Raw genomic sequence first — 14076 nt, forward strand, 5'->3', positions numbered from 1 at the left:
TTTCCAGAGATGATGGTTTTTCTTGCTTCTCACAGTAAAAGAGTTCAATGGCATGTTGGGAATTGCTCCTCCATTCACCTTTCCATTTGCACAGATACTGCTGTGGGAAGTTCTGCTCTCTTTTACGTGATGTCACAACTTGCCGGGGCCTGGGCATGGGCAGATTTATCCCACTGAAGGCAAAATAACACTGTGCTGCTTACTATTAAGGCCCTGAATTGAGCTGTGAGGGAAGGGTAGGTGTCATACATTTGCAGGATTTATATAAATTTATTGTTGCCTTCCTGTGGTTTATGTCTAAACAGATTAGAAGAAGAATGTTTTGTCTCTGAATGTTTCTGTAATCCATCCAGCTTCACTGCATATCCTTTAAAAGTATGCCTATATTTTATGTGGTGATATTGCCAGAGTTCATGATTATCTATAACATACACATTTATACACATCACCTCCACCAATTGTTCCTCACTATTGTGGACCAGAACACAAGATTCTGCACATAGATATACTAAGCAGCTTTTGGAAAATTTATTAGGTGAGAGAAAATTGAGAACAAAAGTCTCCTGATGCTTTTAGTCTGCTTATTATTGTTCCAGTAATCACACTTCAGAGTTGAGCAAATAACTCCAAACTGTGATTTTTATGGCTCTAGGGGTTTGTCCATAAGCAAGGAAAGCTCCTGAGCTGTGGGAATAAAGGAACTGTATAAGCTGTACATGTCTGATCAAGCATAGGGGCAGTCCCCAAACTAGATGAACTTCAGCTTAGACAAGGTCTTCCTCCCCTTGGCATTTTTCTTTGACTTTTAACCTTCATTTATTTATTATATTTGTATCCCATCATTTTCCTTCCAAGGGATGTCATGGTGATACTCAAACCTATTCTTTGTCTCATCACTTGAAAGTTTTCAGAGGGGCAAGCAAGGACATGGGCATAAAAACACTCCTGAATGAAATTACTGATTTGTTTTCCTGCTGAACTCTCCTCCCATAATGTTAGTGTTAGGTTCAGTTTAGGTGTTTTGCTGCTGCCATAAAGAGCTTGTAGATTACCTAAAACAAATCTTATTTGGAGTGGAGAGTTGTTACTTACTTCATTTCTGAAATACAGATAGCTGAAGTTTTCTGGGTGAAATGGCAGTTCATGAAAAGAACAAAGCACCGTACAGATAAAATAAAAACAGCATAAAATTCAAGACATGTAGCAGAGCACATGTCAGACTTCGTTATGAGGATGATGTTCTTAGGGTGGGGGGCTCTGATCTGGCCCCTTTGTCATGGCCATCAGGGCCTGCTAAGAGTCAGATTGCTGGTTGCCTTTCCCCTCTGCAGTGGTGGGTGACCTATTAAGAAGGTCTGTTCCCAGAGTCCAGTGCATCCATATGGCTTCCAGAGGGCACCGGGAGGTTTTCCAGCTGCTCAGGCGTGTGCATTTAGAAGCCCTGGTGGAGCTGTGCAGTGCACATATGACCAGTGCAGTTGAGCAAATCCCTCCTGAACAGCCTCTCTGATGCAGAGCGTCTCTATTTAGTGGTATACCTCAGTGCTGAGAGCAACCAGAGAACATAAGAGAAACCTTGAGTGCAGATGGAGGAAATCTAGTGGAGCAGTCAAACTGTGGTGTGTGCCTACAGTCAAGCATATATTATTATTATCATTATCATTATCATTAAAAACATGTCTATCCTGTCTTTATCCAGGCAGATCTCAAGGCAGCTTACAACCAGAGCTTAAGAGCACATTAAAATATGGCTATCATATATAACATATATAATAAAAGAATTCCAACTCTATGATAAAATAATCAGCCCTTTAAATAGTGGGTATATAAAAAGGTTTTGACCCGACACTGAAAAGAATAAAACAGTGCCAGGCGCACATCTCTGGAAAGCAGATTCCAAAGCTGGGGTGCTACCACAGAAAAGGCCGTTCCCTGGGTAGTCACTCTTCCAGCCTCCTTCAAAGAGGGCTCCTGAAGAAGGAATTCCATTGGAAAATCTTAAGAGTTCGGGCATCTGCATATGGAAGGAGATGATCCTTCAAATACCGGGGGCCTAAACTGTTCAAGCCTTTATATGTCAAAGTTAACATCTCCCCTTGGTATAAATTATTTAAGAACAATCCTTTTTGACCATACAGCTCTCCTGTTTGGCCAATATTCTCAAATTGCAGTGGAGCACTATGTCTGTATCTGTGGATCCCTTAAAGTGGAGAACCTTCCTCATTACATTATCTATTGCTCTCTATATAGAGAGCCAAGAGACACATTTTGACTGGCATTTTATCTGCTAGAAATGCATGGCCTGATCTTGAGGAAATAGTATTTCTGTTATCAGACTTGGATGCACATGTGTCATACAGAGTCTCTCTCTTTGCCTTTGCAGCTAAGAAGGTAAGTTCTAGGGAGGTTTCATAGGGGTTAGTTTCTTGATGCATGACTGGTCCAGTTTTACCTTTTATCTTTTTTTAACTATTCTAGTTTTAATTTCGATGGCCTATCACTTTTAAGCTTCCCCTTTGTTAAATTGTATCTCATGGCTCTGTCAATTTATAATGGCCTATGGCATAATACAGTAAACTACCTACTTACTCATGTGGGAGTAATTACAAGTTCACACCTTAAATTGGGCCTGGACTTCATTTGGTAACCAATGAAGATGATATAGGACTGCTGTGATATGATCACTTATGCCAGTCCTAGTGAGAAATCTTGCAGCTCTGTTCCGTATATGTAGAGCACGTTAACTGAAGTATATGTAGAACATGCTAGACTAATTCATTTGGGAGGTTACCAAAACATGGATTTCTGTTGCTAGGCTCTGCCCATCCAGATGTTGATGGACCAGCCGAAACTGATGGGAAGTGCTCCTTGCCATGGCAGTCACCTGGAATTCCAGAGTTAACTCTGGGTCAAGGAGTACTTCCAGGCTATGCACCCTGTCCCTTAGGGGACAATCCCTTCCAAACCAGGGCCATTAAGGGTGGCAAAGAGATAACAGCTCACTGTCTCCATTCAGTCCTCATTGGAGCTTTTTAGGGTTGTCTGGGGCCTCTTACATGCTGGCTCCAAGCACATTTTATATCCATTTGATACATTTGCTAAGCACTTCCATGAAAAGATATCCTTCACCCACTGCCTTTAGGACTCTAGAGTTAAAGCAGTTGAGTGAGCTTGCTTCCAGTTTTACTGGATTATTTTCAGTTGGTACAGCTCGAAGATGTTGAAAGAGTGCTTGGCCAGGATGGTGCAACCACATCTGTATTAGATTCTTGCCCCTACTGGCTTTGAAAGCCAGCAAGGAAGGAACAACTGGTTGGTCCAGGGAGGTGAGTAAGGCCTCCTTGCAAGAGGGAGCAATCTCATGCCAGCTGACAGAAACTCCTGAAGAAAATCCTCCCTTGATCTGGAAGGTCTTAATAACTTTAGGGTGGTAGCAAATGCTCCTTTTCTGCACAAGGTTCTTTAGCAGGTGATTTCCACTCCAGAACTGAGAATGTTTATCTGGATCCATTTCAGTCAGGGAACATATAAGACCACTATAAGACATGTAAGGCTAAACATTCAAGATTACATTTATTTATTACATTTATAGTGCCCCCCCCCCGAACTCAACTGGCTTAAATCAGGGGTCTCAAACTCAACTTACCTGGGGGCTGCTGGAAGTAGAGTCTGGGTGAGGCTGGGCCGCATCAAGCATTCCACCACCGCGGTGGTGGTGGGCCGCTCATCCTGCGTTGCTCCCGGAGGCCGGCCCGGGCGCCACTGGCGCTTTGAAGGCCGCAGGGCCCCTCCCCTGTGCCCCGCCCGTCCCGGCAATTGGCCCACGGGCCACGAGTTTGAGACCCCTGGCTTAAATAGTGCTGGTCCTCTTATCAGTCTTATCCTTACAACAGCCCGGTGAGGTTGAGGGCAGGTCAGCTGCCCCGCCTGTATGCTTTGAAGTTCAAGGTGCTGGGCTTAACCCGTAAAAAGAATTACTTGGCTTAGGAGTACACTGCTTGATGGAGCCTGGGTAGTACGCTCAACATTCATGGCCTCCCTCCAGTTACATTCCTTGAAGGAGGCTTGCAGCAACGAGAGGGGAGAACGTGTGGTGGCTCCATCTGTTGAGTGGCTGCCCTACCAAGACCCACCTGCTGGGAACCTCATTGTCTTTTTGGCACTAAGTTAAGATGGCCATTTATGCTGAGGCTTATATAATGGGATAGCTAAGAACTTCGAGGGATTACCTACCCCAGAAGTCTTTTACAGGGCTCTTCTTCAGTGTATGTAGTTTTAGCAGCTCTTAATTTTTCATTTAAAGTCTTGGTATTTTTGATAAGATTGTATGGCATTTTACTGGATTGCTTTTGTGGACTGTTGTAAAACACCTGAGAGTTTTCACTGTTCAGTGGTATAGAAATAAATAATAAGAAGCTTTTATACTTTTATACTTATCTTTTATATAAGAATCAACTTGTATCCATCTTTTTTTCCTTCCAAGGAACTCAAGCACAGATTTTTTTAAATTGAAGCATTAAGCACATTCAGTGTACTTAAACTCGGCCACTAGCAAACTTAAGTTCCCAGAAGCATTAACAGCATTGGGGACCACTGTTCAAAACTGTGAATTCTCCAGAGTGGAGTTTCCCAGGGGCCTGTGCTGTCCTTGACAAGATGACGTTTTGAGCACAGCAGCTGAAATAAGTAGCACAGAGAGATCTTATTGAAAGTGGGGGAGGAGAAGCTCCCTCTGTCCCAGAATGTCTTCTGTAAGTCAGCTGGGCAATGTTCACGCTTCCTGGGTGTGCATCAGGAGCTGTACGCGGGCATCCACACACTTGCATCGCCCCCTCTATCTCAGCTCACAGTGGTAAAAGCTGCCCCACCTGCTGAGATGGGGGAGTGGGATCAGTAGGGGCAGGGAAGTGAAAATGATCAGCAGTGGGGGAACCGCTAGGGTTTATTTGGAGGGGGCACGGTGATCTGAGTTGCTGCGCTGGAACAGCATGCTGTTCCCACTGCCCAACTGGCAGCTGGTCAGCTGGGCTGCAGCAAGAAGGTGGGTGGTGCTGCAGAGGGCCAGGTGGAGAACGTCTGAGTGCTGTGGGCTGTGTCGTTCGTGAGTGTTTCCTCCTCGTACTGAGTCGCTTGGAATATTCTTGTTTTGTCTTTTCCCCAGGTTGCATATAGGGAAAGGTGTGCAGCTGGAGTGCAAAGGTGAAGGGGACGTCTGGGTTCGGTGTCTTAGTGACCATGCAGTTTTTGTTCAGAGTTACTATCTAGACCGAGAAGCAGGACGTGCGCCAGGCGATGCAGTTCACAAAATTTATCCAAGTGCATATATAAAGGTTTGTGTGAATATGTATTGTGTTAAACAGGCATCTTGAAAGACACAGATGGATCATTTGGCAGCTTAGTCAAACTTAGCAAATGAACAGTTTAAAAACATAAATGTGTACTGACAGCATATATAGATACAGAGATGTTTTTAGAGGCTTTCCCTGGCAAGTTTAACTGTTAGAAGAAATGATTTAATCGTCTTTGCTGCTATAACTAATAGTGAAAGGAGTTTGTTCTTTCTCAGCATAGCCTACAGAAGAAATTAAAGTACTTGCATATGAAAACAGGGAGGGAAGGGGAGCTGATTCTTTGGGGAATCATCAGAGGCAAAAATTGTACTGTTCATTCTCTTTGTAGGCTAATATTTCAAGCAGTGGCTCCAAAATTGTTATCAGACTTAGAGCAAAAATATTCTTGAGGAAAAATTGGGTACTTGAGGATAAACCACTTGGAGCAGAGCAATCCTGGTACAGTGTCTGAGGGCCATGGGACAGATCAGAAATGAGATTGTGTTGGATGCCTCCTTACTGTGGTCCACCTCCTCCAGGCAGCTTCCGATCTGCTGGGGCCTGTGCTTCAATCAGCATTTGTACCCTACTTCGATTCACGCTCAGCCATTCATAAAAATTCTCTCACAGAAAAATAGTTTCAGCTAATTTGGGCCCTAAGCTGTCTCTGTGCCTTCCCATAGAAGCCACCATTATTAGCTTGGTTATAGTCTTTTGCTCCTGAAGTCAGTGCTGTGTCTACTTTGTGGCCAGATCTTGAAAACTTTATGCTCAGGATAAATACTGGAAAATAAATTGGCACACATTAACTCTGGTTAATGCTGTAGGTAGCTTTCTGTGCTAGATTCAGCTTTACAGAGAAATGAGAATTGATTGGATAAGGGTGACAGAAGAGTCCATTTTTATATGGCGTTGAGGAACTAAGGTAGAATTGTATCCAGTTTCTGGTGCCAGTTCTGAAATAGTCACAAATGACAAAGACTCTTGCAAATGTCAACGAGTCTTGAAAGAATTTTTTATAAAATCAGTTTGCCAAATGGGGCCCAGCAGTCTCCTAGAAAGTTTAGCCTGGAGTTCTGTGGCTGCTGTTCAGCTGAAGCAGTCTGGTCTGTGGCCTCTGCTCCATGTGGTAATCCCAGCATTTTTTACTTAAACACACAACACAATTCTGTGCACAAACCTATACATCTTTATTTATTTATTTATTTATTTATTATTAAAACATTTTTATGCCGCCCCATTCGCCGAAGCCTCGGGGCGGCTTACAACATAGATAAAACAAGTTAAAATCCATATAAAATAATCTTAATTAAAACTCACATTATAAAATAAGCCGCCCTGGCCAGATAAAATTCAATTGTATTTAGCATTTAAAATGTTGCTTAAATAAAAAGGTCTTAGCCTGGCACCGAAAAACAAATAACGACGGCGCCAGGCGGACCTCTCTGGGGAGCGCATTCCATAACTTAGGCGCCACCGCTGAGAAAGCCCTTCTCCGAGTAGCCACCCTCCTAATTTCTCTCACGGAGGGCTCCCGGAGAAGGGCCTCTCCCGCCGATCTCAGGGGGCGACTGGGCAAATATGGATGTAAGCGCTCCTTCAGGTAACCAGGACCCAAGCCGTTTAGGGCTTTATAGGTCATTACCAACACCTTGAATTGGGCCCGGACTTCAATGGGGAGCCAGTGAAGCTGACGGAGAACTGGTGTCATGTGAACATAACGTCCAGTCCCCGTCAGCAGCCTGGCAGCTCTATTCTGAACCAATTGAAGTATCCGGACCGTCTTCAAGGGTAGCCCCACGTAGAGCGCGTTACAGAAGTCAAGACGGGAAGTCACCAGTGCATGAGTCACTGTTGCAAGGCAGTCGTACTCCAGGTAGGGGCGCAGCTGATGAATCAGCCGAAGCTGGAGGAAAGCGCTCCTCGCCGCTGTTGTCACCTGAGCTTCAAGTGAAAGCTCCGGGTCGAGGAGCACTCCCAAGCTGCGGACCTTGTCCCTAGGAGGGAGTGCAACCCCATTCAGGACAAGGTTCAGGTCACCTTCTCCGAAGCCCGAACCGCCAACCAACAGGACCTCCGTCTTGTCTGGATTGAGCTTCAGTTTATTGGCCCTCATCCAGCCCATTACCTCGGCCAGGCACCGGTTCAGTACAGCCACTGCCTCACCTGGATTGGTGGAAAACGAGAGGTAGAGCTGGGTATCATCAGCATACTGATGGGTCCGCAGCCCACACCTCCTGATGACCTCTCCCAGCGGTTTCATGTAGATATTGAACAGTAAAGGGGACAAAATGGAACCCTGCGGTACCCCATGGCAAAGCTGCCATGGCGCAGAGCCATAGTCCCCCAACACCACCTTCTGGAATCGGTCGTTGAGATAGGAGCGGAACCACCGCAAAGCGGTGCCTCCGACCCCCAATCCCGCCAGCCTATCCAGAAGGATACCATGGTCGATGGTATCGAAAGCCGCTGAGAGGTCCAGGAGAACCAACAGGGACGCACTCCCCCTGTCCTTCTCCCTGCACAGGTCATCGTACAGGGCGACCAAGGCAGATTCAGTACCATACCCGGGTCTGAAGCCGGACTGAAATGGGTCCAGATAATCAGTTTCATCCAAGAGTGCTTGGAGTTGTCCCGCCACCACTCGCTCTAACACCTTGCCCAGAAACGGGATGTTGGCCACTGGTCTATAGTTAGCGGCCATCCCTGGATCCAGTGACGCCTTCTTCAGGACCGGTCGGACTACCGCCTCCTTTAAAGGAGCAGGCACCCGACCCTCCCTCAGAGAAGCGTTAACCACTTCCAAGATCCAGGTTCCAATCCCGTGCTTGGAATCCTTTATTAACCAAGACGGGCAAGGGTCCAGAAGGCAAGTGGTAGGACGTACTCGTCCAAGCACCTTGTCCACATCATCGGGCCGCAATAACTGAAATTCATCCAATAATTCTGGACCAGACGGTAGCGTTGGTGTCTCCCTTAAAACCTCTGAATCAATAGTGGAATCCAGCTCGTGATGAATCTGAGCGATTTTCTCCCTAAAATGCTCGGCAAAGTCGTCACAGCGGGCCTTTGAGGGTGGAATCAGCTCTTCCTTTGGCCCTGGGTGAACCAGGCCTTGCACCACTCGAAAGAGCTCCGCCGGACGGCATTGTGAGGAGGCAATGGAAGCGGAGAAGTGTCTCTTTTTCGCCGCCCTCACCGCCACAGCATAGGCCCGATAGTGGGCTCTTAAGTGTGTTCGGTCAGATTCATCACGTGATTTCCTCCACCTACGCTCTAGACGTCTCCCAACCTGCTTCATTGCCCTCAATTCTGGAGTGTACCAAGGGGAAGAGCGGGCTCTGCCCGATGGGAGAGGACGCTTAGGAGCGATCGTGTCTACAGCCCTGGTCATCTCCCCATTCCACAGTTCAACCAGAGCCTCGACAGGAGCACCCGTCTTGTCAGCCGGAAACTCCCCCAGAGCCTTCAGGAATCCTTCTGGATCCATCCGGCTCCGGGGGCGGACCCACACAATCGGGTCTGCACCCTTGCAGAGGGAGATGTCGCTCTCGAGCACAAACCTCACTAGGAAGTGATCTGACCATGACAGGGGAGTCAAGCATAAATTCCTCACCCTCAGACCACCCTCTTCCTGCCCCGTCGAGAAAACCAGGTCCAGAGTGTGTCCACGTTCATGGGTCGGGCCGGTGACATGTTGAGACAGCCCCATGGCCGTCATGGAAGCCATGAAGTCCTGAGCCGCCCCGGTCAAACTAGCCTCGGCATGGATATTGAAGTCCCCCAGGACCAGCATCCTGGGGGTCCTCAACACCAGGTCCGAGACCGTTTCCGTCAGCTCAGGCAGGGAGACTGTTGGGCAGAAGGGTGCACGGTACACCAACAGAATCCCCAATCTGTCTCGGTCGCCCAACACCAAGTAGAGACACTCCAGCCCTGGTCTCGAAGGGACAGGAAGTCCCGTGAGAGTGATGGAGGCCCGGTAAACCAAAGCGACCCCCCCTCCCCTCCCCTCCGGCCGTGAACAGTGCTGGACCATATACCCGGGCGGGCACAATTGAGAGAGGGCAACATCCCCCCCCTCTCCCGCCCAGGTCTCCGTTATACAGGCCAGGTCGGCCCCCTCATCCACAATCAAGTCATGGATGAGGGCAGATTTGTTATTGGCCGACCTGGCATTAAACAACAGCACCGTCAGGCCCGAGGGGCGACTGACAAGACTCCCTGGCACCTTCTGGCTGGGAGCAAAACCAGAAGTAGGGACAGGTGTCAGCCATCTGTCCCTCCTTCTTCTATGCAGACACGTTAAGCCCCCACCGCTATTACGTCCATTGCCCATCACCACACCAATGGCGGCGCCAGTGCGCTCCCCAGGAAACTCAGGCGGCAACATGGCCAGGGACGACTCCATAAAAACAAGTTAAAACACTTTAAAATTATAAAACATTTAAAATTGGCCGTTCAACAGAAGGGACTGCCACAACAAAAGAGCAAGTCCCCTGGCCAGCCTAGCCCCCCCCCGAACAGCCCCCCCAAACGGCGGCAAACCGCCCTTTGGCCGACGCCCTTTGGCCGCCGGCCCCGGCCGCTGCTGGTGCTTTGTAGCCGCGGGCCGCCCGACGCCCCACCCCGTCCGGGCATGCCTGCCACGTGTGCAGGGGCGTGGCAGGGCAGTCAGGTAGCGGCGGAGTCGGCGGCGCGGCGCAGTCTTCGCGCGGTCTTCGGGCGCGTGCGCGGCGCGGTCTTCGGGCGCGTGCGCGGCGCGGTCTTTGGGCGCGTGCGCGGCGCGGTCTTTGGGCGCGGTGCGGTTCTCGGGCGCGGGCGCGGTCTCCTGCCAGGTGTTGTTCCTTTACTTACAATTAAGTCCTAGAATTTTAGGGGTGCTCGCTCCAGTTTAGTTTGCATAGGCTTGTTAGACCGTTTACCTGCATAGCTTGCAGCCACCCACAAAAGTGAGCCCTAACTCAGAGCAGGAGTCTGCAAACAACAGCCATTCCTTGCGGCAGTCACCACTGCAGTGTAGACTTTTGAGGGGCTCCTGCTTGTTTCCTGGTCATTCTATTCATCCTCAGAACAGGCACAGCCCTGTGGTGTTTTATACAATTTACACCACCAATGACATTTGGACTTTAAAAGGGGCTGAAAAAGTAGAGGGAATGGCAAAATAGCAGTATGCTCTAGAAATAAACAGACTGTGGTCCCACACACACACTAGAAACAGAGAGAGTCAGAAGGGGCCTCCTGGGCCATCTAGTCTGACCCCCTGGCTCCAGCCAGCTCCGCTCATGACACACCTGCAGTGTGCATGTTAGTGAATTTACAAGTAGAATTTACACTAGAAAGTGAACCCCATGGAACAAGGTGCCACTTACTTCTGAGTAAGCTTGCATGGGCGTGCACTATAAGTTGCTCAAATGTCCTGTAAGTTGTGGGGTCACACCTTCATTTTCAGAGCTCTTTGTCTGCCCATGGTGGGAGCCCAAGGTGACGGGGGATTCCATTGGTTTTTGTTGTAGTTTTGTTCCTGTTTTGGCAGGTGTTCTTTTCTAGGCTACTGGATATGTGCGATAAATGCTGGTTCTGTTTCAGGTGTTTGATTTACGCCAGTGTCACCGTCAGATGCAGCAGCAGGCAGCTACCGCTCAGGCTGCAGCTGCTGCTCAGGCTGCCGCAGTTGCAGGAAACATCCCTGGACCAGGATCTGTGGGGGGAATCGCTCCCGCCATCAGTAAGTGAGGCATAAAATAGATCATCTGCAGCTGCTTGCACTTTTTAAAATAGTCAACAACACTCTGGGGCAGGGAAGCATGAAATTCATTGAAACATCTCAGCTCAGTTTCCAAGTATATGTGCAAACCATGGTTTACAGTAGCTTATTTGCTTTCATACTCCATTTGATCGCCACGCAGTGCACCTGTGTTCAGGCGTATCGTTCTCTGGAGGTAGAGTTATGGTATATAAGTTCCAGCGTGGTGCACACCACAGCTTGCAAATCCACTTCAAACCATTGCTTCAGAATTCGGTGTTGCCAGCTGACAATTCAGTCATACTTTGCCATGTTTTTGAGTGTTGTCTGACTGGAGTCACTGTACATCTTCCTCTTTTTCATCAGAGAAGTTGTTTCATCCCGCTTCAACTGAATATGCCCTTGTGGTGAAGTTGGTAGGTGTTGAGTGTGAGAGAATTTACAGAATTTGTTTCCCATTGGAATTCAGAAGGTGCAATTCTTAAACATTTTGACGCAGGAAGGCAGAAGCAGCAGTTCAGATGAAGCCACTGTATCTGCTGCTTTTTAAAACTGGATTACATTTTCTAGCTGGAAGATGCTTTAAAAAATTCTGCAGGTCAGATTGGGGGGTTGAAAAGCATAATTAGGATTTCTAACTGAAATATGATGAAAGAAGCTTGAATGCTGAAGTCTAGTATGCCAGGAATTCTCTTTGAAGTGCTTCCTGAATATAGGACTCAGATAAATCGAGGGGTAGGGAATTGTTTTTGGCCTGAGGGTCAGGTTCCATTTTGGAGAATCTCTTTGGGGCTGGATTTTTCTTTAAGATCATTTTTAAGATATATGTAGGACCTATTTGCACTTCACAACTAGCATATCCATTAAACCATAGGTTAATTGCGGAGTTTTTTTAGCCCCTAAACAGCCCAGTGGCTAGATTTCCATGGTGTATTGGCCACGCCCTGTGAAAGAGCCAACTGTAGGTTGTCAGGTAGAAGTAGATATGCAGTAGTACACTCACTTGCCCCCACTTATGCATGACAATACCCGTGGTTTTTAATCTGGTGGATTGTAGTTAAGTATGAACCAGGTCAAAGTCAAATAGTCTATCGATTGATTAAATAATACTATTGTAGGTGGGGCCCCATAGAGAAATAGATGGTGCTGAGAAATCCAGCCCCTCATTTCATCACTGTCACTTTATAGTAGGAAGGATGTCTACACAGAAGTAAGTATAAGCAGGGAAAAGCTCTTATCTCCAGTCAGTTGTTGATTACAGGTAAGAGCAGCTCTCTCTGGGCTGTGGATGGGAAGGAATAGGTCTGAGGAACCCCTGCAAGCTTTATTAGGCCTGTAGACCAGGGGTTTATTGTCCCTGGTATAAGCTTTCCAAGAACATTTGTAAGTGCCAGCAAGCATTCTGCTGACTTCAGGAAAGGCATTTTAAAAGGGATATTTGGTTAGCTCTAGAAGTACCAATGGCAAACATTGTTGGTGGAGGCTGGAGCGCACAGGCTGCTCAAGGATGGTTTGTCGTCAGCAAATGGGAGTCTGACTCTTAAAGGTAAGAAGCACCTACTGTGGTTCTCTACTTTTTCAGGTTTGTCGGCTGCTGCTGGGATTGGTGTGGATGACCTTCGGCGCTTGTGCATCCTCAGAATGAGTTTTGTCAAAGGCTGGGGACCCGATTACCCAAGACAGAGCATTAAAGAGACACCTTGCTGGATTGAAATCCATCTGCATCGTGCCCTCCAGCTCCTGGATGAAGTACTGCATACCATGCCCATTGCAGATCCCCAGCCGCTGGACTGAGGCCTTGCTGCTGTAGCTGTTCAAGAGTGAGGATGGTGGATTGTAAAATACCATTTTGTTTATTACTGGAAGATATATTTTACTTCCTCTCTGCTTAATCTCTTAACCAGGTTTTAAAGAGAAAATGTCTTTGCCACCTTGCTCTCAGCAGAAAGATGTCGAACTTTTTAGTAAGTTTTACACCTTCAGACTTGGTTCTGTAGTTGCAGGAAGCTGACACCAGCAAGCAAACTTTTGATTGTGGTCTTGGTGTAATTACTGCTATGTCTTCTCCTCCTTGGAAGGCTCACATAGCTCTGTCGAGCTTCCCTTGGATTTTCATGGAGGCATGGACACTGTCTCCCTGAGCAACCCTATGCATTTCGGGGAGCCTGGAGGTGGGGCTCCACTTATGCAGTTATTCAGCCTATCCTTAGTCGAATCCACCCCAAATGAGCAAAATCATGTTGATTATTCTGAAGGGAGGATTCTAGCACTTCTCCCCTGTGGCACAAGGGCACATCTCATCGGGAGATCCTTGTAGGTGAAACACTTGCGTACACGTTTTTACATGGAATGCAGCTGGGTTGTAAAGCTGAGGAGAAACTTACATGCAGCACGAAATGCTCAGCAAAGAGAACTGCCAGTTGCTTATGTGATAAATGCCTCATGGCAGGAACATACCTTCAGTCAGTATTCCCAGTTGATTTGAACCATAGAAGCTTGGGCAGTTGAGGTTGCATGAATGTATGTGTTACTAAAGCTGGCATGCCATAACCAAGTCGACAGTTGCATCACCGAGAATCCAGATTTTTGTATCCTTCAAAATTTCTACTCAGGGCAAGGTGGCAAACTTGTTTTTATACCTCTTGGTTATTTTAAGCTCTTTATGCCATCAACAATATTATCTATTTGCATTGACTTTGTATAGAGAATTTCAAGTAGAAGTTGCAAATGTATTGGCTGTATGACAGATGCGATCCTATGCTTTCTCTAGTTAATAAAACTATTAAAAAATTCGCAAAGCAATGATACAAATCTATCCACTTCAGTTTGGTAAGATATTTTCGTACACTTCAAATCTTCCATCTGGCTTTTTGGGTTGGGGGCTCCTGAAAACGCTGCAGGAAGAACTCGGATGGGGTCTCCTGCGCATTCTCCTGAGGTGTCAAGTTCCGTCTCGTCTGCCGCATTTCTCTTCTGTGTTGACGCACTAATGTGGTGACC

At 47.3% G+C, this 14076-nt stretch overlaps 1 protein-coding gene across 2 annotated transcripts in view; it reads left to right on the plus strand.

Moving 5' to 3' along the window:
* SMAD4 (SMAD family member 4) overlaps positions 1 to 13874 on the plus strand; it is a 46966-nt gene extending 33092 nt beyond the window's left edge. For both annotated transcript variants that reach the window (XM_044431253.1, XM_044431254.1), the window contains 3 exons: positions 5162 to 5330; positions 10920 to 11058; positions 12659 to 13874. In XM_044431253.1, coding sequence (XP_044287188.1) covers positions 5162 to 5330; positions 10920 to 11058; positions 12659 to 12870 — 520 coding nt within the window. In that variant the 3' untranslated portion in view covers positions 12871 to 13874. The remainder of the gene's footprint in view (positions 1 to 5161; positions 5331 to 10919; positions 11059 to 12658) is intronic.
* Positions 13875 to 14076: the final 202 nt, after the last annotated feature.

Source organism: Varanus komodoensis, unplaced genomic scaffold, assembly GCF_004798865.1.
Source record: "Varanus komodoensis strain SLA01 unplaced genomic scaffold, ASM479886v1 scaffold22, whole genome shotgun sequence".
NCBI classification, from domain to species: domain Eukaryota; kingdom Metazoa; phylum Chordata; class Lepidosauria; order Squamata; family Varanidae; genus Varanus; species Varanus komodoensis.